The sequence below is a fragment of the Haemorhous mexicanus genome, chromosome 8, assembly GCF_027477595.1.
Source record: "Haemorhous mexicanus isolate bHaeMex1 chromosome 8, bHaeMex1.pri, whole genome shotgun sequence".
NCBI classification, from domain to species: Eukaryota; Metazoa; Chordata; class Aves; order Passeriformes; family Fringillidae; genus Haemorhous; species Haemorhous mexicanus.
The window spans coordinates 18,406,990-18,434,184 of record NC_082348.1 but is presented as its reverse complement, the minus strand read 5'-3'; the positions used below and the strand labels follow the sequence as shown (position 1 = coordinate 18,434,184).

The 27,195-nt window shown below is 36.8% G+C and overlaps 2 protein-coding genes across 21 annotated transcripts in view; both read left to right on the top strand.

Annotated features, from left to right (window-relative positions):
- LOC132330539 (sodium channel protein type 1 subunit alpha) overlaps positions 1-5,242 on the top strand; it is a 63,296-nt gene extending 58,054 nt beyond the window's left edge. For 15 of the 16 annotated variants that reach the window (XM_059853025.1, XM_059853022.1, XM_059853018.1 and 12 more), the window contains 3 exons: positions 886-990; positions 1,353-1,623; positions 1,988-5,242. In XM_059853025.1, the coding sequence (XP_059709008.1) occupies positions 886-990; positions 1,353-1,623; positions 1,988-3,156 (1,545 nt within the window). In that variant the 3' untranslated portion in view covers positions 3,157-5,242. The remainder of the gene's footprint in view (positions 1-885; positions 991-1,352; positions 1,624-1,987) is intronic. The other variant, XM_059853027.1, reaches the window with a different exon arrangement.
- Positions 5,243-7,032: 1,790 nt separating this feature from the next.
- The window catches only part of TTC21B (tetratricopeptide repeat domain 21B), a 32,651-nt gene continuing 12,488 nt past the window's right edge, over positions 7,033-27,195 (top strand). For all 5 annotated transcript variants that reach the window (XM_059853009.1, XM_059853006.1, XM_059853008.1 and 2 more), the window contains exons 1-19: positions 7,033-7,142; positions 7,334-7,463; positions 8,439-8,549; positions 9,709-9,875; positions 12,004-12,126; positions 13,605-13,762; positions 14,158-14,242; positions 15,719-15,817; positions 16,403-16,595; positions 17,512-17,609; positions 18,080-18,280; positions 20,115-20,244; positions 20,755-20,912; positions 21,823-22,047; positions 22,770-23,008; positions 23,314-23,386; positions 24,389-24,499; positions 24,862-25,000; positions 26,414-26,520. In XM_059853009.1, the coding sequence (XP_059708992.1) occupies positions 7,062-7,142; positions 7,334-7,463; positions 8,439-8,549; positions 9,709-9,875; positions 12,004-12,126; positions 13,605-13,762; positions 14,158-14,242; positions 15,719-15,817; positions 16,403-16,595; positions 17,512-17,609; positions 18,080-18,280; positions 20,115-20,244; positions 20,755-20,912; positions 21,823-22,047; positions 22,770-23,008; positions 23,314-23,386; positions 24,389-24,499; positions 24,862-25,000; positions 26,414-26,520 (2,628 nt within the window). In that variant the 5' untranslated portion in view covers positions 7,033-7,061. The remainder of the gene's footprint in view (positions 7,143-7,333; positions 7,464-8,438; positions 8,550-9,708; positions 9,876-12,003; positions 12,127-13,604; positions 13,763-14,157; positions 14,243-15,718; positions 15,818-16,402; positions 16,596-17,511; positions 17,610-18,079; positions 18,281-20,114; positions 20,245-20,754; positions 20,913-21,822; positions 22,048-22,769; positions 23,009-23,313; positions 23,387-24,388; positions 24,500-24,861; positions 25,001-26,413; positions 26,521-27,195) is intronic.

Below are 27,195 nucleotides of genomic sequence, written 5' to 3'. Positions count from 1 at the left end.
GTAGAGGTATATGGTCAGGGAGCCTGTCCAGCTTATGGTCCATGCATTCCCACATCTTCAAGCTTCCCACACAGTCATCCACAAAGGGCTGTATCCAGTCCTACAGGTGCATTGGCATTCCTGGAATTAGATGTCTGCAAGTATCTCTTATCTAGGAAAAATTTTCTTCAAGGGGTATGGGAAGTCTCACAGACTTTCATTCAAGCTGTCTCTAACACAAGGTTACTTGGATTTTGATTAGAAATATGAAAGACCTATAATTCTTTCTTTATCCTCACTGTCAGACTTCAAAGGCAGGTTCATGCTTTTGCTAAATAGAACTTCATTGAACACAGAAATAATCACAATAAAAGATTTAAAAGAGAGCATTTTGCTCTTAATATACCAATCTTCAATTTTCAGCGAAGTTTCTCCAAAGTCTGATAATCCATCTTCTGGAGAACGTTGAAGACTTTGGGCCCAAATGCTAACGTGATTGCTAAACTAGAGATACCTAAAGCACATTTCTATACTGACAGCCTGGCTTTGTCTTTTTCCTTTGTTTCACTACAATCACAGTTCAGAAGTGACAGTATTGAGCAGCCCAGACTATCTCAATTTATCTCAAATACTCTTTACTGTATCTCTTACTATAAAAGAAAAGAGGTAATGGAAATGATATCTTGGAGTTCCAGGAAAGTAACTGTAAAAAGATGTTGCATTTTTTTTCTTGTTTTGAGTGATCTGGATGTCCAGATTTCTATACTAAAGACACAGATTGTAGACAGATGCATTTGATAGCTAAGAGATTTTTCCCAATTTAGTCTACTTGATTTTTGAATCACTCATGTTTTTCAGCACTGCATATAAATGTGATTATAACCAGTTCTGATTTCATGTTTTTACTTTGGAGGTCAAGACATATTTATGACAGAAGAGCAGAAGAAATACTACAATGCAATGAAAAAGCTGGGATCCAAAAAACCACAAAAACCTATACCAAGACCAGGGGTAAAATTATTTATACACATCAGATGAATAGATATTTACAAAGATTTTTTATTGATACAGGGACAGCAGAAATATGCCAATTGAAAGTTATCAGTAACCAGGGCACTAGTCAGCAGAAATGGAAAACAAAAATAAAACAAAAAAAAATTTTCACTTACAACTATTTTATATATGAATATGCAACACAGGAGGCCGAACTAAGTTGTTGTATTTGAGTACTCAATTAGTAACTAGTGTACACTAGTTACAATTTTATTGAAGTCTCATAAGCCTTACTGCATGTGTTTTTCTACTTTCTTCTAACAGGAAATGTAAATAAATTACAGTTTGTATTGGATGTTTCTTTTTTCTTTCTTCCTCAGAATAAATTCCAAGGAATGGTCTTTGATTTTGTGACACAGCAAGTATTTGACATCAGCATCATGATTCTTATTTGTCTTAACATGGTTACCATGATGGTAGAAACTGATGACCAGAGCGAAGAAATGGAAAATATTTTATACTGGATAAACCTGGTGTTCATTGTCCTTTTCACTGGAGAATGTGTCCTGAAATTAATTTCACTTCGCCATTACTACTTCACTATAGGCTGGAACATTTTTGATTTTGTGGTTGTCATTCTCTCCATAGTAGGTAAGTCTTGTTAATGAAACTAAAAGGAAGGTAAAATGAACAGGAGGTGAACTCTTACTTGAACAAAGCTATATGGTGAGCTTTTGCCATCGCAAGATTTACAGCCAAGTCATTCAACTTTACATTTTAATTTGTAATTTAGCTAAACCAACCATCAAAACTGTTATAATCATCCAACATTTATTGCACCTGCAAATATTATGTATAACTGCTTAAAAAGAAACTATGCCAGCGTAATCTACAGAAAATCTGTAATTGCTACATAAAACTGCCAATTTTAAAACTCTGCTTCTAAATTTCTATTGTGATATGGAGATTAAGTGGTAATGTACCTTGGTTTTCTTTTCTTTTTTTTCTTTTTTAGGAATGTTTTTGGCTGAGATGATTGAGAAGTACTTTGTATCTCCCACACTATTCAGAGTCATCCGACTTGCCAGAATCGGTCGAATCCTGCGCCTCATTAAAGGCGCTAAGGGAATCCGCACTCTGCTCTTTGCTTTGATGATGTCTCTTCCTGCTTTGTTCAACATTGGGCTGCTGCTCTTCCTGGTCATGTTCATCTATGCCATCTTTGGCATGTCCAACTTTGCCTATGTCAAGAGGGAAGCTGGGATTGACGACATGTTCAACTTTGAAACGTTTGGCAACAGCATGATCTGCCTGTTCCAGATCACCACGTCCGCCGGCTGGGACGGTTTGCTCGCCCCGATTCTCAACAGTGGGGAGCCAGACTGTGACCCCAACAAGGCTCATCCAGGGAGCTCTGTGAAAGGTGACTGTGGCAACCCTTCTGTTGGGATTTTCTTCTTTGTCAGCTACATTATCATATCCTTTCTGGTAGTGGTGAACATGTACATTGCTGTGATTTTGGAGAACTTTGGTGTTGCTACTGAGGAAAGCGCCGAACCCTTGAGTGAGGATGACTTTGAGATGTTCTATGAAGTCTGGGAGAAGTTTGACCCTGACGCAACACAATTCATGGAATTTGAGAAATTATCTGATTTTGCAGCAGCACTTGAGCCTCCTCTTCATCTACCCAAACCCAACAAAGTCCAGCTTATTGCAATGGATCTGCCCATGGTGAGCGGTGACAGAATTCACTGCCTTGACATCTTGTTTGCTTTCACAAAGCGTGTTTTGGGAGAAAGTGGGGAGATGGACGCCCTCAGAATACAGATGGAAGATCGGTTTATGGCATCCAATCCTTCTAAAGCTTCCTATGAACCAATTACGACCACACTGAAACGAAAACAGGAGGAAGTGTCTGCTGTCATCATTCAGCGTGCTTACAGACGTCACCTCTTAAAACGAACAGTAAAACAAGCTTCCTTTATCTATAACAAAAATAAAACTGAAGGTGGGGCTGGTCAGGGTATGAAAGATGAAATTCTTATTGACAAGTTAAATGAAAACTCATTTACAGAGAAAACAGACATAACCGCATCAACAGCAGTTTGTCCGCCTTCTTATGATCGTGTAATAAGGCCAGTCAAAGAAAAGCATGAAAAGGAAGATAAAGATGGTCAGAAATAAGAGCAAATAGCCAGAAAAATCATATATGTGCAAAGTAGCTCATAGCCTGTAAGGATCATGTGTTTGTGTCAACAGGACTCCTGAAGGAGGTCTATGCCAAACTGACAATTTTTACAAATATACTGTACATTAAAGGTCAGTGCCTATTAAAAGACAGTGACCCCTTGTCAGTGACTGTGACTGTGATAAGAAGAAACAACCTTGACAGGAGGTTACTGTTCTCACTACCAGCTGACACTGCTGAAGAGGAGAGAAAAATGGCTACACAGACTGTAGGGACCAGTTAAAGGGGTGTGAAACCAAGTATTTGTGTGTTTAGCATAAATCAATATGATAACTCTATCCACTGTTTGCATTTCAACTGCCACATACTTCATATTTTTACAAAATCTGTGTTGGTGGATTCATCTTGTTTTTATTCATATGTTGTTTATTATATGTGACTATTTTTGTAAACGGGGCTTCTGTTGGGGAAGGGAATTAAGTACACCTTTACAGGTACAAGGGCCAGGTGTTCTACTATACAACTAATATACACACAGAAATTATTTGCATGGAGGCATGCTGCACTAATAGATCATGCATGAATATAACATTAAGTCACAAAGAACAACAGATTTTTTTAGCACAGTGTTTCTGGAAAGGAATAACAGATTTTGAGGTGCTTAATTAATGTACTCATGTTGTTTCATGTTCAAACAAGTCTTAGTATGCCTGTAAAGTCCTCTACAACTCACAAGAATAGTAAATATGGTTTACTTTTTGCACAGACCATTAAGTTTCAGAAGGTGCAAACCTCTTCCTAGGTCTGGAGTCACAGATTTAGTCTTTGTCAAATGTCTTTCTGCATACGAATACTAAACGAATCTGCCTCAGCCCACCAAATTGATCAAAAAGAGCCCTCTAAAAAGTTGTTCTGCTTTATCCTGCAGTATTGTTTAGCCATCTTCAGCTCTCAGTAAGGTTGATGTTGTACACGTTAATGAAAAGCTCTCTGCTGTGTAAATAATTTTTAACCTGTGGTGCATGTTTGAGCAAACAGATAATGACTTTAGCACATTTATTGCATCAAATATGTACCACAATAAGTGTAGTGTGCAAGCATTCAACAGGTAAAATAATGTATTATCTACCATTATAGATAGTTTGGATGCAATCAATGCATGTTTATATTGCCTATGCTGCTATTCCTTTGACTGTCCAGGATTCTTAAACATGGAAGCCATACATCAGAGCTAAATGAAATAAACTACTCAAAAAGACCTCATTCCTCCATACCACTGAGCAATATTTTGCAGCTATTTAGGAGCTTATTTGTTTTACATCTCTGAATTTTCAGTGAAAAGCATATAGTGTATATCCAAACTGTACAGATGTTGAAAACTACTAAACCTGTTGAAAATAATGTTAGGATTTTATAAGCAAATATAAATACTGTAAAAATCATTTTATTTTATTTTTCAGCATTATGTACATAAAGCAAGAACTGAATTTGATCTTCAGGTTAATGCCACAACATTTTTGTTACTTTCAGTCCATAGCACTTTTTCAGAAGAACTCCAGAGAACAAGATAAAACTAAGTGAATGAATAAATGTAGGATCTTATTTTTTACAGCATTTGCCAACATATAAATAATTTCTGCAAAATAAGTTCATAATTTGCTTCTAAAAAGCTGGTCTTTTATTTTTGCAGATGGGAAAATGATCTAAAGTTCAAATTGAATGTCTAAGCAGTGCCTGCATCATAAGTTTTCAGATACAACCTTTCTTTCAGAGAATTCTGAATCTTTCCTCATGTTTACTCACAGATAATTTTTTTCATTCATGCTGCACTAGAGCAGTTCTAAATATTATCTAGGGTCCACAATATTTTTTCACAAAGAGAAAGTAGAAAAATTGTATAATCCAATCCATCAGGACATTTTATGTTTCTTACACAGGAAAATTAAATATAGATTACTTTTATTAAAATTATTGACTAAATCTGTATTAGTGGACTGCATGCAGGAAAATGCTATTACCCTAACTGATGCTAAAGAACATTATTAAGGCGTCAAAATAATAAAGATTACATTTTTTATTGTACATTCCTTTTGTGTTTATTACCTGACATTAATATAAAGAAGGGTATACTTTTAAACCACAGAATGAGAGGATACTGAAAAACCTCTACAGCAGCTATACTGTTCTTCCACGTAAGAAAATCCTTGGGATTTGCTTGTTAGTCACTAATTAGGAATTCCTTACTTGATGTGTGTTAGACAGTGAGCACGATGCTTCTGCATGTATCAGTAGTTCTGCCCTGAGTGAGCTCATGCAGCAGCTCCATGCAGGGTGCACAGCCATCGAATACCAGAGCTGCCCTGAGTGTGTCCCAGGAGGCTCAGAGCACTCATAGGAATGAGAACTGAGCATTCAAGAGTTCAAAGACAAAATGAGGACAGAAAATAGTACTAGATCCATGACATTGGGTTGAGAGCCGGTTTATTCTTGCTGAGTGCTGCTCACAAACAGGCTGCAGAGCAACTCACACGTGAGTGCATTTCTGAAAATGGTGAAATGGTGTTGGAATGAATAAATCATTGATCTTTTCCTCAGGAATTTTAAAAATCTCTCTGAAAGCACCCCATTCCTGGAAGCAACCAGATACCAATAAGGGAAAACCAAAAGTATCTGGAAAGAGGGCCTCTTCCTTATTCTTTATCAATTGCTTCAGTGAATTTCTATAAATATTTATTTTACATGTTTACATAATTTTATATTGCATTCCCCTACAACTCACAATGAAAACACTCACAGGTGAATGCTGAACTTCATATGAAACCAGTTGATGAGCAGTCGTAGTCTGTATGCTTGCTTCTGCTAATGCAGAAATAAAATTTCATAGCATTTTCCCTGAAATTCATCAACAATTTTTCAAGGGAGGAAAATTTTTCTCTGTAAAGTTGTTGTGAAATACATTATGAAAAAAAGAGGTCTACAGCTTTGATTCAAAATGCCTAAGTATCAAAATGAAAAGATAAGTATTTTCAGATTAACATGTGGACAGAATATGTCTTAAACAGTTACCTTAAAAAAGTATGTAAAAAACCCCAACTTGCTTTTCATGCCTCTAATAGGTTTAAAATGTTACAGAAGCCTAAATGGTGCTTCAGGACAAGTCAAGCAGAACTTAAACACAGCAGGAAAATCAGAGGATTGTCTTGGCCAAGAAGGAAAGCAAGGAATGCTCATTGCATAGTGTTTCTTTGGCACCTTCCTGATGCTGAGGATGGGAACCTGTGACAAAGGAACTCCACGTGTAATGGACTTGCTAGGAAAGGTCACTCTGAGCACACTCTGCCAGGAGAGCCGAGCAGCTTCTCCTACAAACTCCGCGCAGGCTGGCTTCTGCTCCTTGTCCTCGTCCACTGCCTGGGGGACACACTGCGCTCCCATTCCAAAGGAATGCTCTTTAGCAACCTCTGTTTCCGTGTCTAGAAATTATGGCTGAGGGTGCTTTCACCTCCAGAGGACAACCCTAATTTTACTAGTCTTTGCAACTCTAATTCTCCAGGAGGAAAGAAGGGGGGGACCGAAGTTCCTCTCTCTGATTTGACCCTATTGCTATTGTATTTCTAAGAGAAGTTCCACATAACTTGACGTGCTCAGGGTACATTATGAAACCTATGGAATGTAGGCCACTTAGTCGTACGTTCAGCCAAGAAAAGCAAGGAAACGAGCCCATCCCCAGAGCTTCCGTTCGGCATCCTGGCGGCGAGCGCTCCTGAGGCACGGCCGGCAGGGGGCGCCAAGGCGGCGGCAGCCTCCCGCCCGCTGGCTCGGGCTCGGCTCGCGGGTCCCGCCCGCCGCCTTCCACAGTTTCTCTTCCCGTGTCTCTCCCGCCTCCTTCCCACCCAAGCCAATGGCAGGGCGCCGTCCTCACCCTTCCGGAGCCCCCCCGCAGTGGCGTTGGGTAGCGACGATGGACGCCGAGGTGCAGCAGGTGGGCGCCACCGCCGTCCCGCCCCGGCGGAGGGAGCGGCTGGGAAGGAGGGAGGGATGGGAGCGGCCGGGGGTGCCGGGCGGGACTGCGGGCGGCCGGGACGGGACGGGACGGGGCAGTGGGCGCGGTGTCCCCGGGGCCGTCCCGGGGCGAGGCGTTGGCACCGGTGACCCGCGGCCGCTTCCCCGCAGGCGCTGCTCAATTACTACTGCCAGGAGGGGCTCTTCCAGCACGCCCGGGCCGCGGCGGACGAGGCGCTGGCGCGGCTGGGCGCGGACCCCGTGCTGCTCTTCTACCGGGCCTACGGCGCGCTGAGGGCAGGTAACGGGGGGGCCGCTCCTCCCGGAACGCTGGGCTGCCTTGCCTCGCCTACCAGAGCTCAGCCCTTAGTCCGCTGAGCAGGGAAAATCGGTGTAGGGGAGCCTGAATGTATGCTGGGTTGAGTGGATAACCGGTGTGTTATCATCTGTCACCGCTCCTCCCCAGCTTGAATGAAAGCGGTCTAGGCAGCATCGTACCAAAGTGAGAAATAACAAATATTTCTCTTTTTCATGGTTTCATGACCATGGGTCAGGTAAATGGGTTCCTTGGAGTGAATTTGAGCCCTGCCCTAACGCATATTGCATTTGATCAGAAACTCACTAGGGTCTGCCAGCTAACAGCTCTTCCCTTCAAAGCAGCTCTGTTAGTTTTGTTGAATCCTCTGTCTCAGGGAAACTGACAGCTAATACCTACTGGGGGGATCTTTGTGTAAATTATACTGTTCTGAGAAGTTTATTTAGCAACGTGTATATTCCAAGGATGTCAGAAATATTAACAAGTAACCAAACCTGGGGAGAGCTGAGACAGGTCTAGGAAGGTGTGCTGGTTTTGAGGGAGTGTGTCTGTTCCCAAACTCCCGTATGTTTTTATGTAAAAATCCTGTCATTTTTCAGTACTGTCTATTTTGCTAATGTTGAAAATATTCACACAAGTAAGGCAAAAATACTGGTTATATAAAGGAACAGGAGCAAAAAAAGCTGCTCAATGCCCTGTATAAAACAATAAATATGATTTTCCTCTTTCTGACAATTGGCAGAATTAGCACATTATTCAAGTTCTTTGCATTGAGATGCTATTTTCTTTCCTGTGTCTGTTTGAAAGACTTGCACAAACAAGTGAAAGTGGGTATATGCATAAGGAACAAAAGCACAGAAGAAAAAATAGGAGGGAAAATTTAAGTCAGATTGATGTTTGATGATTATATTCTTTGTCTTGAAAAGTGTGATAGCTTATTCTGTTCTTTTTTTTTATTAGGTGATGTCCAAGAAAGTATTCGACAGTTGGAGTCTATTAAAAACAAACCAGAGGTGTCACTTTGTACAATGATGGCTCTGATTTATGCCCATAAAAAGAGCCCTAATCCAGGTATGCCTATTAAGACATTCTGGTTCATGTTTTAGACAGCTCTGTGTGAAAGCTTGAGGGCTGCAGGCTAGTTCTGCCTCAGTTAAAAAGGTTTACTCTGGCTTTGCATTTGACATAGAATCTGTTACTGAATTGAGTGATGCTTACCAAGATTGTAGACAAAATACCAAACCACTAACTCTGAAGCATAAGAGTGAATATTAAAATAAAACACACCCCCACACAAAATCTTACTTATCCACTGTGATGAAGAATCTTTTAAAGGAAAAAAAAATTGAATCAAGCTTTTTGTGATTGTTGTTCACTCATATCTGATATTTGTAGTTTTGGGTACAACTGCAACTTGATAAGTCTTTAAAGCTATGCCATTTCTATCTTTTAAATTATCCTGACCATACAAATAGAGAAGATAGTTTTGTGAGTTTTGGTGTTCCTTTCTCCAGTCTAAAAGCTGGAACAATTTTGTTAGGAATTACATTCTCAAAATAAGAGTTGTTTTATCAGGTACGTTGAGTGGTTGTTAAACTATTGCTGCAGTATCTTTCTCACTATGGAGATTTATAGCTGCTGCTGCTGAGAGTTTGTTAAACAATTTGATGTGAAACTGCTCAAGTCCCTGAGGATTAATGTTGCAGGAGAGCAAAATTATTGTGGATCTCAAGACTCTGTGAGAGTGAGAGCCTTTCCCTCATTCATTAGGTGGGTCACCATTGTCATAGCAGGAGATCAGGCTGGCCAGGCAGCTTCTGCCTTTCCCAGTGCCTGGCTGGGTCTGATCTCCTGGGTGCCCTGGGTGCTGGGTGATGGCACTTATACACACGCCTGACCCTTGACCTGACACCAGGGTCAGGTTCACAGGCCTGTAGTTTTCCAGATCTTTCTTTCCTGCCCTTCTAGATGGACATCAGGTTGGCTGACTGCCAGTGGTCTGAGACTTCCCCACTTCTGGGACCTCCCCATCAACCGTGTTGTTGGGAACCCTCTCCGGCCTTTTCCATCTGTACCTGCTAAATATTACGGATTGGGTGGGACTGTCTGCCACGTTTATCAGTGTACAGTACAGAAACAGTGTTTGCTCTGGGAGCCCTTGGTTTACGTGCTGTTGCTTTATAATGTTTTGAGAGGCTGTCAACAAGAGCTCTGAACTAAACCTTTTCAGATCGAGATGCTATTCTGGAGTTGGATGCAAGACTGAAGGAGCAGCGTAAAGCAGCAGGCCAGCAGGCTCTGTACTATGCTGGCTTGTTTTTGTGGCATCTTGGTCGTGAGGACAAAGCCCGTGAATATGTTGATAGAATGATCAGATTTTCTGGTGGTGGTAAAGAGGTAACTGGTTCTTACCTTTCTGTAACGTAAAAGATTATTAGGACAATGCATACTCTGAAGCTAGACTTATGGCATTAGTGCTGTTTGGAAGTTATCCTGAACTATTTTGTGTTCTAATACTTCTTACTGTTGTAAATTCATTTGACCAGCTGAGTAAATTTCCATAATTTTTTTTGCTGACTAATATTAATTTTCAGTTAGTAAATAAAAAATAATGGCATAATAAATGAAAATAAATCAATAAATGGAAATAATATGTACTTAAGCCAGTATTGCTACTTGATACCAAGCCTTGTAATTCCTAGCAAAAAAATAAGCATGATAGCCTCACTAGAGGGAGACATCTTGATCTGAAGGCTCAAAAATACCCGGAGGATTAGGGATATAAATTGTTAGCTGTTACTTAAAGCAAAATTTGCCTAGGGTTTTACTGAAATAAGTGGTATATATAGCATTGTCTTTGGCACTTATATGCAGACATTACAATTCATTAAAATCTTGACTCTCTAAAGAGGTTGCTGAAAACCTACTATGTTATTTTTTAAAGGAGGTATCAGCTTCAGTTCTAGGATAGTAACATAAAAAATTTAGCTTATTTTTTGTTAAGCATATTTGAGGCAGAGCTGTTAAAACTGAATGCAATATTTTACAGTAATATCAAACAAAAATGTTGTGCTGTGTGGTTCAGTACACTGTTCAATTTGTTTCTATAGTTTTATGTTTGATCTATTACGTGAGTTAGAAATCTGCAACTATTCTTCTAAACATTAGTTTCTGGAAGTATGTTTTAAGTAAGGCTTAGCTTTCAAACAAACAGTGATTAAAAATTTAAATTGGTAATTATTTTAAATAAGAACTAATTTATTGGCTAATTTATACTAATGTAGAAATTACTTATAATAATGAAGAAGTAATTAAGGACATCACAAAACAATAATATGGTACTTCCTAAAAAGACTCAGGATAGGTCACTTTGGTAAAATAGTAGTATTTATGACTTTGCTTATTAAAACAATAGTAGTTTGATTTTGTTTGCTTCTTTTTATTCTTAGGCAATACTGTGTGGGTGTTGCTTAGTGTGAAATATTTCCAGCTGAAGTATTTAAAAATATTCAAAGTGATTAATTAATTTTTTTACAGACACATGCATAGAAAATAAAAAGTACATTAGTATTTAAATATATAGAATTTTTTTAGAAGTTTGCTTATGATTAGCTCTTTATCTAGTTTGGTAATATGAAATTATGTTTAAATGTTTACATCTGATTTTTTGGGAGGTGGTTCAGAATCTTTAAACTTGGTGAAATATGATTTGTTTAGTATACACTAATTTTGATAAGATAGTTTTTGTATTCTTTGTATGGAAGTACAACACCTGCCTTTCTTTAAAAAAATGCTGGAGTATATAAAGTTCAGCCAGTCTCCATTGCATAACAAAATCATGATCCTGATTGTTAGCAGTTACAAAATATGGCTCTTCTACTAACCTTTGCTTTTAAATACACTTCAAAATAGATTTTATTTACTTAAGTTACAATTAATATTTGGATCACATAAGGGAAATAAATTTTATTCATTATAAGTAGTAAGTTCTTCAATGAAAAGACACATTTAGCCTTTTAATTGTTTAGGTGTTCTTTCTAATAATACTTTTGAAGATTTGAAAAATGTCAAAGAGTTTTGCCTTGCACGTAAAAGATTTTCTTTTAAATCAGAAAGTAGAAGAAAAACCTCAAGTTTCTCCCTTTTTGCAGCACTGTTACGTTTCTCAGTGTCTCATATAAACAAAATGTTAAGAAAGCATTGTGCTGAAATGTTTGCAGAAAATACTCTGTCTAATGTGGTCATGTTTGTGAGGTTTTGTTCTGACTGCTGAGCACGTTAGACTTGTTAGGTGCCATTGGTGTTTCTTTCTAATTCTGTCAGTAAATACACTGTTTGGTTAATTTAACTCTGGAATAAATTACCCAAGTGTTAGGTTATGCTAAAGACTGCTTATAATTATGCCTCTGAAGCAGTTAAAATAGATACTCTAAGTCCTCTATTTAGGTTATTTCTGCTTATTGTATCTACTGTAATTTTCTATAACCATGTTAGCGAAGAATTCCGATTTGTATTTTGTTAACAGGGGTTAATTTTGAAGGCATGGCTTGATCTCACCTGTGGGAAAGAAACTCACATTAAAAAAGCTCTGAAATACTTTGATGAAGCATTGCAGGAGGGCAATGATGTTTTTGCACTGCTTGGTAAAGTAAGTTTATTTCACTATTTTAACTCTTCCTAAACGTTATCTTAGTCTTGGAGAGATGCTGATAAGAGTAGTGCATAATGAGCTTGTCCAAGGAACAGAGGTACAGCTTAGGCCCTGTAGATACTTTCAGGTTCTTTAGACACTGATGTGAAAAGAAAGGTATAGTTTAAATTCAGACAATCCAAATGTGTACTGTTGTTATGATTTGGCTATACACATGAGAAAACTTTTCTATTTATACATATAAAATGAGTTTCAATTCACTTGAAAATGTAAAAGTGTGTAGTCTCTTCCTTTTTGCATGGGGACACCTATGCACATTACAGAATTGCTGTGTGCCAAAATGCAATAGTTAAACAATGTAGAGTGGTTTTTTTCTTAATATTGTTAACACTCTTTTGTAGTTGTCATTAGTCTATTTCGTGTGTTCACTTGTGTTCATGTAAACATCAATTATTATATTTCATTAAAGCAGTGGCATGAATTGTTTTCTTTACACATTTTCTGTTTCAGAGCATATTGCTTTGTATCGCAGACATTGTTACTCATTCACATGATGTTTGTTTAGTATTCCAAAGCTAAGTGTAGAAGAAATTGTTGAATGAATATTAGAAGACTGAATTTCAGGAGAGTGTGCACAATGGTATTTGGTTAGGTGTGTGTGCTTGGCTGCCTGTGGATCATTGAATTAGATTAAGAGTATATGTCAAATGTAGTTACTTAGTAATTAAGGTTTAGACAGACATGAATCTCCCTAGGGTGTAAAAAATGAACTCTCAAAATTGACTGTGTTTGCATAATTTCTGTCTTAAAAAGACAAAATAAAACAGCACACATATAGTCATCTGTAATATGGTAAGTAAATTCAAAGCATCAAAGCAAAACAGGGTTTCAATGCTAAATTTATTTCTATTTGAATTAATTTAATTAATTCAATTTATTCTTGACTTCTGAAAATTTTGTATTTTGAATACCCTGTAAATTGCATTGCAGTTAGAAAATTGTTAATACTGGCAACAGCAATAGTTACCTGCTGAGTGTGGGTTTTTGCAAGGTACATGCCTCAGAGCTTGAATAAATGTTTCATCAGTGGGTTGTGTTAAATATCCTAAAAATGTGGGATACTTCATACAAAGGTATTTGAAACCTAATAAAGCAATTTTACTCTTCAGCTTCGTCTGGTTTTTTCTTGCTTGCAATTGACCAGTAAGTTGTCAATACTGCAGTTACCTTTGTTACAGAGCACTTGCCACACACACCAGGCTTTACACATCATCCTTTGCTATTTGATTGTTGCAGTATGCCTAGTTGTGGTTGAGACTCAGGTAAAACCATTACTTCAGGAAAGAGTTCTTTCTCTCTAGCTCTTTTTCCTGGTTTCTGTATGAAAGAATTTCTGAATCTTCTCACCTGTGTGAGTGTACTCTCTTGATGTGGCTCTTCTTGGCTCTTGATATGGCTTCTCTTCCTTCCATTAGGCACAGTATTTTGAGGTCCGACAGAATTACTCGGGTGCTCTGGAAATTGTGAACCAGATAATTGCAAACTTCCCAAACTTCATTCCTGCTTTCGTAAAGAAAATGAAGCTACAACTCGCCTTGCAGGACTGGGAGCAGACAATTGAAACAGCACATAGGTTGAGTATGAAGTAGCACACTACTAAGTTCTTTTCTTGCCATGTTTACACCCAAAGGACAGTTTGAAACAAAAGTAGATAGGTTTCCATTCGTTGTTAATGAATCTCAATTAGTTGCATCAGTTGTTAAAAAATGAATTTCAAGAAATTAAAGTTTCATTAGAAACCAGCCTTGCAATTCTGTGAGGATGCTGAATCAGTAGATGAATCCATTTTGGATAGAAGAGGCTCTTTCTTGAGATAGGCATAAAATAAGAGCTGTGCTTTTGGTTGAGATCCATGATGTAAAATGGCTGTAAAATACAAGTTTTCCTATTCCAGTTTTAGGATAAAATAGATGATTGAGCAAGTGTTTGGTTTGGTTTCTTTACATTTCACCTTTTGTTTGACTTCAGACTATTGCAGAAAGATCCTCTCAATTTAGAAGCCATAAGAATGGAGGCCCTGCATCATCTGTGCAGGGGAGGAAATGTGTCTGAGGTGAGTTATTTTATTAGCAGAATGTTGAGCACAACATAGTGCATGTGGCCTCTAGTCCCTACAAATGCTGTCTTCTTTATGTATTCTCCTCATACACTTTGGCTGGTCCTGTGCTGCACTAATCTGCAGGAGATAAATTCACCTGTTCTCATTTGAGTGGCTACTCTGGCATATTGCTGGGATGTTTTCTGGATGCAAAGGAAAAGATAATTTTTAACCTTCATCTTTCCAGTGAACAGGTGTCAGGCCAAACAGAAATCTGATCTGGACACCTGACTGAATCATGTTGATTTGAATGATCAAAGTGATCGTTTTAGTGCAAATGCTCTTTTTGATAAATTCATGAGTTATTGTAAGCCTTTCATTATTTTTAGAGATTTTATTAATTGAAATAAGGGAAATAATGAGGTCTTGTAGTGATAGGTTTTTGAAAGCAGTTCATAGTTGTTACACCAGTGTTTTGTTCACCATTTTTCGATAATTATTGTGGGGTTTTTTCAGCTGTAAGCATTCTGTGCTATTTTTCCTTCTATTCCCAAGATCCATTTTCTTGCACAGGGCTATACACATGTATTTTGTATGTACAGCACTTGAACCATTTTTAGGAAGCTTTAAAACAGCTGATCTAAATTGTCAGCAAAAATTCCTTCTGTGTTTTTTCTCATTATGCAAAAATTGGTATAATTTAAGTAGAAAGTTAGCAAAAAAAAAAAAAGTTTTCATTGTGTTGTAAGTGTTTTCAAGTTGTAGAAGAAAAGGTATTTATGTTGCTTAACACATTTTCAGTTATTGGAAAGAACTCGGTCATTAGCCTCCTTACAATCAAATTTAAGTCTTGTGCACAGTCATGGGAAATATGAAGAAGTAGTAAGAATTGCTGACTCCAGCTGATCCATCCAGAAGGAACCTTGCTGGACGTAACTGAGTGTTAACTAAAGATTCTGGAGTAAAATGTCACATGTAACTAAGGGATAAATTTCAAGGCCTGTTGGATTTACACATTTCTGGTGCCTGCATCTAAAATCATATTAAGAAACGCTGAGAACCTTATTATTGTATGTCCAGAAAATCCCCTTAGGTGTTTTGAGGAACTTATGTTAAAATTCTGAGCACTTGGAAGTGCTTTGCTTTTGAGCATGTGTGCCTGTATCACACTGAAGCCCAAACAGGATTCACAGATCAGATTCCTCAGACTATCTTGCTTTGTGGGACTCCTCTGTTATACCAGACTTAGCTTGAGCCTTTCACCTTTTTAGAGCATGGATAAAGGACACATGGTCTGCTTTATTGTCACTTTAGTTTCCAAAGTATCAGCAAAAGAATTCTCAAGTCTAACTCAGCCTGAAAACCTCAGAATTTACATTTCAATATATTAGTGCATAGTAAAAATGTGAGCAGTTTATAGTGAAAACTGTTTGATTGTCCTAACTTGTTAGTTCTTTCTATTACTTATTATATTATTCCTTTTTCTCCAAGGCTTCAGCAAGACTGGGAGACCTGATTAAAGCACTGGATAGATTAGAACCACGTAATTCTGAACTGTTCTGTAAAATGGCTTTAGCTTTCAGTAGAACAGTGAGTATGCTTTTTTTTTCCCTTAAGCAGCATACCGCTGTTTATATATCCTGGGTTTTGTGTTTCTTTAGGTAGGCAGACATTAAATAGCTACTAAAAAGTAGAAAATTGTGGACAATTGAAATAGATTAACTCATGTAGCCTTGGTAACCACATTTTACAAGACTCACATTCAGTATGAATTACAATGTTTAAGCCATCTCATTCCAAAAATGGCTTTACTCCTTGCTTTTAAGTGAGGAACAGTGAAAATACACTGAAATGTTTACCAGCCATCTTCTTACTGTATGAAATTGGCAAGGTCAATCACGTAACCTTGAAAGTGAAGGTTTCTTTAATCTCTGTATTTATCAAAAATTCTATAGAGAAGGACTCAAAGCAGCTATTGGTTATCATATGGTACTGTATTTTTATGTCTGAATCCATCCAACATTAATGTCACAGTTTTAACAGAATTACTGCAGGCTAATTTATTCTTACATGAGATGATGTTGCTCTACTGATCTGGTTATATTCAGTGTGTTTGTCTGACTGAATCCAAAAACTAGGAAAAGCTTAAGGCTTAAAGATTGTTCTTACCATTAGTGTGGCCGGAACCAGCTCATCCTTCAGCATACACAAACCTTAGTACAAAGAGCATTTGATTTGGCATCTGACAATGCAGAATTTGCTACTGAACTTGGCTACCAAATGATTTTACAAGGGAAAGTGAAAGAAGCTCAAAAGTGGTACAAGACTGCTATGACACTTGATGAAACAAGTGTTTCTGCACTAACTGGTAAGGTCTTGCACTTCCTTTTGATTTTTACTAGACAATGTTTTTTGGTCAAATTTTCCTATTACTGGTACTAGGAAAATCCAGAACTATTAGAACAGGAGCACTGGGTTGTTTTCTCAGATTCATTGTGTGCTTTCTTCCTTGTGGCAACACTGTCTCCTTACTGAATGTGTCTTTTGGTCTTCTGTATTGAAAAAATAATCTTTTCTGTTCTAAATTAGAGCTCTCAAAGTAATAGTAGGAACAGACATTTTGCTGTATTTTACTGACTTTATTATTTAATTTCTGTAGTACCAAAGAACTAGAGAACTCTTAGGCATTACAAAAATAAGAAAATCAAGGACATGATAGAACAAGCTGTCCATGTCCTTGTTTTGTCCAAATTAGTTTGAAATCCATAATCAAGTCAAAACATCATACTTTGGATGTATGTGTTGCATCCAAAAAACCCCACACTATAGAAAGTCTCATATGTGTCAAGGAAATGGAGTGTAAATATTTGCCTGTCAGATTTTTCCCTGTATTTTTTTCTTCCTTGACTGTGCTATGGCCTTAAACAATATTAAAACTTTAGATTGCAGGAATGGTTTGTGTTTGTGCTTGAGGTTGTTTTCCTTCTTGTACCTTTTCTGAATTTAGAAGCCAGACTTTATGGTGCTTCTGCTTAGTCTAGAACCAGTTGAAGATTTACCATTTCAAACTGTTATATAGCATATTAATGTATCAATCGTGTATCATCTACCCTAGGTTTTCCTCAGTATGTAAAATTTGCATTACCATAAGTCTTGATCCATTCTTTCTTTTCCTGTCACTGCTTTATGAAGAGGTTGAGGAGAGGAAGAGTTAGTTCTGGAAAAAAAAGCATTTGCTTGACTAGGATGATGAATTGGCAATAAAGTCTTTCCATGTATTTCAGGAATTATCCGTTGCCAGCTAATACAAGGGCAATTAGAAGATGCAGAGCATCAGTTGGAGTTTCTTAATGAAATTCAGCAGTCCATTGGAAAATCTGGGGTAGGAGGCATCTCTCTTTACTGACATACTTTGATTACAATCTGAACAGTGGCCTTCTAACTATTACACGTTCTGTATTTTGGTTACTTGAGCAGAGCATTCTTAATGGAGTGCTGTTAAGTCTCAGTTTTTCTTTCTGTTTAAGTCAGTGTGTTGTTTGCTTGCAGAGCAAAAACATCACTTTCTAGCTGTGTTTTTTCTCTGAACATAAGTTTGATATGTCAGGGAGGGACAAATATTATTTCCAAGATTTTGTGATCAGACAAATGTGAAGGTTCTTGCACAAATTCAATGAATGAATTGATAGAATAATTGTGTCCTTTACAACATGCTAAATGTCTTAGAGTATCCCTAAATATAAAAAAGTGGCTAACATTAATAATTATGTAGTATTGTGTGAGTAACAGATGAATGTATCTGGAATATGCAGAATGTTTGGGGGTTTGTGTTTGTTTTTTTCTTTTCTGTAGGAATTATCTTTCCTGCATGCAGTCCTAGCTATGAAAAAACATAAGAGACAAGAAGACGTTTTTGCTTTATTGAATGATGTTCTGGATACTCACTTTTCATCTTTGCATGGATTTCCTCTTGGTGTGGAATATTTTGAAAAACTAAACCCTGATTTCTTGCTAGAAATTATCAGAGAGTATCTTAATTTTTGTCCAGCACAGGTAAGCACCTGTAGATCACATCTGTCTTAAAAATGGGAATTTTTCATTTTGAGGACAGTTAATCATGAAGCAAAAAAAAAAAAAAAAAAGAAAATTTTTCCTTTTAAAATGTTAATTTATTTGAAGTAAAAATGTGATTTGCGATATTATACCACTTTTTTAGTCAAAGTAATGATAAAAATGCACATTTTGTGATGTGAGCAAGTGGCAGTAATGACACCTGAGGAAACTTGGGATATTTATTCAATACATTCTGTGTGTGTAGTTGTACTGTTTTAGTATCTCTTAGGAAGCTGTAATGATAGAGTGAATGGAGCTATCACATTATGAAAGTAGGATGTTCACGCTGACCACCCTATTCATAAAATATTTTTAGGATATTTTTTCAATATACATAAATTCTTTCTTTTGTATGTTGGTAAAAATCAACGTGCAGATCAATTGTATGGTGGAATACTGCCTTTTTATACTGTTGTTCATTCCAGTGAAAAATCTCACTTACTTAGGTGGCTTAGTTTTCTGTGGCTGAATTTGTGTGCTCTAGTTTTGGCAACAAAGACATGTAGAACTTAACAAGTTGAATAGGGACCTGACATCTTGAAAGCAGATGAAACACATTAGAAGTTTCTTTAAATAGTGTATTCCTTAAATAGATTATTCTTCTGAAATAGGTGAGAGCTGGCTTCTGTTATGCTGTCATTATTTCTAGCCTAATTATAGAACCTTTCCATAAATATGTGTATGTAGAGTTTTAAATCTTAACAGGAAAACAAGTAGTTTTCCACATTGTTATGAACAGCCTCACCATCTGTAAGAAAATGACAATATTTGAAAGTCTAAAACATCAGTAGCAGTGACATTTACATGTCACAGATGGTGATGATAGGAAGTGACATTCTAGGAGGTTTTGCTCTTATCTGAAGATTTCCCTGGGATATGTTCCAGAAATACTGAACAGCAATGATGGTTTTTAATTTGGAGTTAAAACTGCTTTTCTGGATTTTTGTCCATAGAAAGGTTTTCAGAAGAAAAGATAGGCTTTCACTGAAGTTTTCTTTATCTCTTTATTGCAAAAAAGGACCACAGGTGCTTGAAAATGTGGAGTCAGCTAGGTGGTGGAGGCTTCCCTTTTGGTTTTGGGTCCTGTGAAAATACTATTTGTGAACAGAATGATGCTTAGGTTGCCTTTTCCTTTTTTCATGTATAAACCAGCAACTAGTTAAAGTAATAGAGGGAAAGGAAAAATGTTTCTGATAAAGAGCAATTAAAACATGGTATGTTGTACTGGCAGTTTGCATGAGAGTAGCTATTTTCCAGCTTCTATTTTCAGTTTGTTGCTAGCAGTATGGATATGTTCTGTGGTGTGGGATGAGGGTAGGCATGATAGGACCAGAACCTTTTCTTCTCAACCTGCTCAGCGTTTGTTCCAACTTCAGCTTTGTTGAAATTTAATTCTTGGTGCTGCTGTGTTGGATGAGTTGGCCTTTGAGTCGGTCATTCAGAATGTGTAACCAAATGTTTATGTCCTGACTCTTCTGCATATGTCAGGTCTGAAGTGTTTCATTGTCCTTGAAATCTGAGACTGTCTTGTGTTCCTGCTGATATCAAGAAGTTGCCCCCTTAGATTTCAAACTTGTTTTTGTATTTCTTCGCAACTACAGCTACTTTGATTGCAGGAAATAACAAAGCTTTGCTAATGCTCATTTGAGTTTAAAGTGAAGCTCAGACTTAAAAATAAATCTAAATCTAAAACCTGTTGACTCAAATGCTTTTTTTTTTTTGTTAGTTTGTTGGTGCTCTTTTTGTATTATTTACTTGGTTTTTTTGCTCTTAGCCTGTAAGTCCTGGGCAGTCTCCTTCACCACTTCTCAAGCACTGTGCTTCAGTTCTTGAAACTGTTGTAAAAACTGTGCCTGGTCTTCAACAAGCTGTCTTTTTAACTGCAAAAGTGAAGTACTTGTCAGGTAATAGTTATATGAATAGGTAGTTAACTGCCTCCTTAGTTTATTTAATATAAAAAATTAATTTCACACTTGTAAATAATAATGAGTATTTTTCTTTCACTGCAGAATACTGTGTTACAACTAAGTGAAGAGCATTTGCTCTTCACTTCTTGGTCCTTTATATGAGAGTATCTTAATTGTACAGACCTACAAATACAGGTTTTTTATCTACTGTTTCCCAAAAACTTAATTTATTGAATGATTTACAGAGGGAGCAATGAGAAAATACCATACCTTTGACCTGCTTTTGATTTCATGTCGTAGTCTTAGGATGCTTTGTATATGAGTTTATTCACTGGATGCTGACTTTTATTTTAAAAAAAGATTGGTAAATAAAAATGCTGGGTATACAACATATATATATATGTGTGTGTGTGTGTGTGTGTATATATATATATGTATGTATATGTATAGAGAGCTGTATTTCATATCAACTGCTTTTTCACTTTACCTTCCTTTCCCCGCTCCTAGGGGATATTGAAGCAGCCCATAGTAATTTACATTACTGTCTGGAAAGGAACCCTTCTTATGCAGATGCACACTTACTGATGGCCCAGGTGTATTTGGCACAAAACAATGTCAAGCTATGTTCTCAGTCCTTGGAACTTTGTCTAAGCCATAATTTTGAGGTGAGTTTAACAAAAGAATGAAATAATTTTATTGAGTCCGTCATCTGAAGTTCTATGTTTTTGTATATAGTAATTTTCAGCTGAACTTTTTATAACCGTTCCACGACAAATTTAATATCTAAATGTTTATATGAATGTGATATCTGAATATTTATCAAATAAATGACCATGAAGGTGAAACTAACACCTCACAAGTCACATCTCATGGGTCTTACACATTACAGTATGGGATTTTTGATTTGTTGGCTTCAGTGGAACTTTATGTAGGATTAGCAGAGTTGGGAACACAGTATACACACACACACCACTCATTAAGTCTGAGTGGTGCCCAAGTGTCTTGAGACCACTTAGCTGGAAACTACCATTTCTTTGCAAGCATGTCCCATCTTACTTCTCCAAGTGATACATGAAAGATGAAGATTAGTATCTAATTAGCTGCCTAATTGAGGTCCTTGCCATTTCACAGAGCTGTATTTCTCTTACAGACTTTTTGTTTCATGTGAAGTATGTTTTAGGAAGGTGAAGAATGGCATGCAAGACTTGTGCCAAATAAAGATTGTTTGTTTCCTCTAATTCATAGCCTGGTGAAGTGTGCACGCAGCAGTGTGGGAGACACTCAGAATACCTTAAAATTCAGTCTAGTTTAAAATAAAGCAGCAATTAATGTTGTTCTTTCCCAAAGTCTCATCCCTTGTCATAGTTTCTTTGTAGTTAAAAAACTTACTAAATTACTAGTTTGTGTACTCTGACAATTCTTATATTTTTGTAGGTAACTTTCTGGAATTGAATTTGTGTTTATTTATAGGAAAAAAAGAAGCCAAAGTCAATATTTAAAAAAAATCTTGCAAGGGGTTTGAATACTTTGCATCAAGTAAAATTGGGAAACTTTTTTATCTTATTCTTTTTAAAGGTGAGAGAACATCCTATGTATCACTTAATTAAGGCCCAAACCCAAAAGAAGGTCGGAGAAGTATCAGAAGCTATTAAAACCTTACAGATGGCAAGGAATTTGCCTGGAATGAGAAAGCCTGCAGCTCTCTCAAAAACAAAAGGAAAAAGTATTGAGATTGATGCAAGCGATCGTGTGTCTGTGTTCCTAGAGTTGGTAGAAGCTCATCGCTTGAATGGAGAACCGGTAAGATGGCAGACCTGCTAAAATTCAAAACAAACAATTCCCTCTTTCCATTCCCTTTTCTATTAGTTCAGAATAGAAAACTACTTCTTTTACCCAGAGGATTTGCTTAGAAAAACTCCAAGCACGTGAATATCTGATTTGAGAACTGAAGTACCTTAAATTGTACAGAGCAAAAAAAACCAAGCTGTTTACAGGTGCTCAGTTTTGAGACTACAAAAGCCATTTCACACTGTTGATTTTCATTTGCTGGGTTGTCAATCCCTGTTTTGTTGTCAGAATGCTATTAGCAGTAGTTTTGGATCACGTCCTTACCTTTGTGTAGCAGCATCCCTACCATCAGCTGTGTCTGGATAAGCAGTAGGACACTACCTATGTATAAGAATGAAAGAGAAGCCATACTGTCCTGTGATTTGGAGACCAGACTGCTCAAAGCAGGACCTGTTGGAGCAACTAAGGTGCTAAAGACATTCTCTAGCTGAAGTTTATGTTCTTGTTTATAGGCAATATAAATGTAATTTTCTGTACTAAAACTTTTTATAGTAGTCCATATCACAGGAGTTTTATTTAAACAAATCAAAAATACTGTGGCGAAACAAGTGGATACTATGTTTTGTGCTTTTTTTAGTTGGTTTGTATAATGCCTATAAATGCCTATAATGTCTTTATTTTTGGCTGTTCAATGACAGGAACTAAATTAATTCTATCCTTTTTATTATTTACAGCATGAAGCTGCTATAGTCATCCAAGACGCCATGAATGAATTTTCTGGAACACCCGAGGAGCTAAGGGTTGTGATTGCAAATGCAGATCTGGCAATTGCTCAAGGAGATGTGAAACATGCCTTGACTATGCTCCGCAATATTACACCTGAACAGCCTTACTTTGTACAAGCTAAAGAAAAAATGGCAGATATTTATCTTCAGTATAGGAAAGATAAGAAGTTGTATGCCGCCTGCTATAGGTAAAAGTTTGTGGTGTGCATAGTTTTCTAGATGTTTGCTGATAGAGTGGTGAACTCATTTTTTCTTTCTATTGCAATAAATGAGAAATATTTAGTGACATGAACTCATTTGAGCAAATGTGGTAACTTTTAAAACGATAATTGGAAGTCTTATTTTGAAAAGATATTTCTTTTTTTTTTTGGTGTTTATTTTGAGAAATAAAAAAATTAAATCTGTAGAGGATAAAATTGTTGTGCCCTTCTCTTGTTTAGATACCAGTATTGACATGTTAAATACTGAGATAGGTTCTGTCTTCTGTTTCCAGTGACCTGGTAGAAAAACTGCCGAGTGCTCATACTTTTCTTCTTCTTGGTGATGCATACATGAATATTCAAGAGGTGAGTGCTTGCTGGAGGTGAATGGAATATTTGAGTAGTTTGTTGACTTTGTCTAGATGAAACATTGTGGCATGCTGACTCTTATTGATTGATGTTTGTCAAACAGAAACTGCTTTAGGATATAAAACCATAAATATTGACTGCAAATAGCTGTTTAAATTAAAAACTGTTGAAAATACATTTCTTCTAAAAGCTGACTTGGTGAAAGTCAAGGAGGGAATATTTTCGAGAGCAACGCTGCCTCATAAGACGAACCGATATCTAGAGTGAGAGCTAAATTGAAATCACAAAGAAGCTGGAGATGTTTAGAATAGTGTTCTGAAAATTAGAATAATTCTAGGTAACTTAGTTTTCGTGCTGATGGCTTTACTTAAATGTTTTAATTTTCTAGTTCCTATACATTCTTTGCATCCTTTGCTTTCTTGATGAACTGGAAATGCTACTTGGTATTGGCAGTAGTCAAGTGGACATAAGAATTTGAAGGCTACATGTTTAAATTTGTATGTAAAAAAATAGATTGAGTTAGGACATGCAACTGATAGTTTAGATTACTAGTTTGGAGATCTGTAGGTGATTAATGGTTGTTTTCATATTAATGTTTCTGTCTAGTTTTCTCCTTAATGAAGAATTATTGTGCAAATTGGAATTTGTTTAATCTGCTATAATGTGGCTAGAGGAGAAAAACAGTGCAGCACTACTACATCTACCTCTTTGTTAGCCAGTGGAGAAAGCAGTAGAGAAATTGCAGTGAAAAAGAATGTTTATTCAAACTCGTTTGTTTGCCATGTCTCTCCATATTTTGTTTTAGCGAGACAATGTTAATTTACATGGGCTTTGCATTTCCTGCAGGTTTATAGTAACCATTCTTCTCTCAGAAGTATTGTAGCTTATGAATCAGTACTGCTTGGCAGTCATTCCTGGAGTTGTTACCAGATTTTGTTTTCTTCATACACCTTTTCTCTTAATCTTTGACTTATATATGTTTATATTTTTCTGTTGAAGCCTGATGAAGCCATAGAAGCCTACGAGCAGGCCTTGAAGAAAAATCCGAAAGATCCATCTCTAGCCAGCAAAATTGGAAAAGCCCTAATCAAAACACATAACTACTCAAAGGTATTCTATGAGTACTGTATTAGGTTAGTTGAGTACTGTTTCAGCATGTGGGCTTTACTTGGGTAAATTATATTTCAGAGTGCTAAAATAGACATTTTATCCTGAAAGGAAGTTCTTAGATTTCCTTCAGATCATCTGGCCAAAGGCACAGTTGGTGGATCCACACATTGGTGGATTCTGATCTGTTGAATTACAGTTCTGGTGACTTGCAGTGGCTTTGGGCCTGCACTGAAACTGATGTTTTATTGCTTCCCCATTGAAAAAAAAGGAAACCAACGTGCCATTGAATACCTAAGTAACAAGCTTATTGTCTTTAAGATTTGTCTTTAAATTATACACAAATTTTTGCTTCTTTCTTCAAGGCAATTGGTTACTATGAGGCTGCAGTGAGAAGTGGTCAACAGAACTTCCTTTGCTATGATTTGGCTGAGCTTTTAATGAAACTGAAGCAGTATGAACAGGCAGAAAAAGTACTTCAGCAAGCTTTGGATCATGACCCTGGTAGGACTGTTCTTAATTCACAGGAAAATATACGATTTCTTCAACTGTTATTTGTGTTTTCTGCATGACTCTGAGGAGTAGATGAGTTCATGGGCACTTTTTTTTCAGTGGTTTAATTACGTTTGTTAAACTTTCTCTGAATAGAGAAGCAGTATTGTAATCCATTCTAGAAAGTTTTCTTATGTCACTATATCACTTTCATGCTTTGCAGGGGCATGTTGGTTTTCCATCTTACCTGCTTCTTTCTGAAAAAGTCCTCTGATTTAACATTGTATTCCTGTCCTAGTTAAGCCTTTGAGGGTCTGGCTAATTTAACAGTCATGCTCAAGACAGCTTGATTTTCCTTGTGTGGAAAAATAATTAGCAATAAATACAGTTTGACCCATGTACTTTAAAATCTTATCTTCTGACTTAAAATGAAGCAAAAAGTATTTTTCTAATGCCTTTTTAATTTTTTGATAAATACACATTCTCTAAGAGAAAAATGTTTATTTTTGCTGATTGGGAAAATTATTGAATGATGTAATAATTTTTTATGGAAATGCTAGAATATCCTTTATGGAAAAAAATGAATTATAGGAAATACACTGAAGGGAATGATCTTACATGGTCTAAGTTACACAGTCTAATCTCTGATGTAAAATAGCCCTTGAAGACCAGTTTTCTGATAGAATATAGATCTAGAAACTCCTTAATTTTAATAAAGATAAAACAAAATTTTTGGTGGCGTCAATATTTTAAAGTGGAACTGTGCTCAAGATACTGCTTTGTCAGTAGAGTAAAATAAATTTAAGCCAGGGAAGGCTTGACTTCTTCAAAGACTAATTGATGCATATTTATTTCAACCATTATTCAAAAGCAGCCTGCTGCTTTTAAGTAGATACTGAAGTATTTATTTTGTTGTATTCATATCTATTCCAGACTCTAGCAAAAGAAGCATAGTTTGAGGTCTGGGTAGAAATTTCATTCAACAGTCTCATGCTTTTTGCATGTAGAGTAGCACATTATATCAATTTGGACATTTTTTGCTGTCTTTCAGGAGGATTTAGACATGAAATGTCGGGAATGGCTTTATTTTTTCCACTTGCATCCAAATATTTTTTGTCATGTCTCTGAAAATGCTAATACACCAGACAGTCAGTTTATTTTTTTAAAATTCTGTTTGCACCTTTCAGTATCTTTGGCCTCAAATCTCACTTTGTTTGTAGTCTATAATGTTTACTCTGCTTACTACCAACATACTCTGCCCGCCAGCAAGGCACCAAGTCAGATCACAATTCTAAATAAGTAAGATGGAGCTGCGAATTTTTCGTGTAAGCTCTTTCCTGGAGCATGTGATGAGTTTCTTCTTCCTTTGACTTTACTGGGATCAGCTCCTTCAAGAATAATGTTTGTTTAATGTCATTCTTACAGTTAATGAGTTGTCTTCTCTGATGGAAGATGTACGTTACCGGGTACTTCTGGCAAAAATTTACAGCAAAATGGAGAAGATTGACAGAGCTATAATTTCATTACAGCAGGTAATGAGGGAAACCAAAAATACCTGTGAGAGCTTGCAATATCCTCATGTTTACCTCTGGTTTCAATTTTGTCCCATAATTCAAACCATAATATCCATGTGAATGTGGAAAATGAATGTATGCTGGGGATAAAGCACCAGTGACTGCTGTGAAATGTAAAGTACATAAGGTGTTACACAGTCATTTTGCAAGCAATGTTATCTGAAGTTTAGATCAGAATGCAGGTTTTTACTCCAAGCTTGCAGTCTTACTTTGCTTTCATTTGTGTGTGGAGCATAGTTTTAGCATATCAGGTGAAAATGAAATTGGCCATAAGGGCAGCTAGATTAGATATCTTTAGCTCAACACTGAAAGCCATTCACAGAGCAAAATGGAACAACTTTCAGTGGCTGCCTGTTGTTTTGTTGTACTGCTAAAAAGCAGTTTTAGTATTAAACAGCAATAAGAAGATCTGTTCATTTTGCAGTTAAATATTTTCCCTTAGACTGAGGCTTGAAAGAATAAAGTTGGGTGCTGGAGGTTTAATCCCTTAGAAAATGCTTTCTCAAGAAAAAGGTTTAGCAAGAGATGTGGTCAGTACTTCCTGTTCTATTATCCCTCCACTCTGTGAAAGTGAAGGTAACAGAAATGGTTAGCCTTGGTAGCATCTTCTGACCATCAAGAAAAGTCTACAGA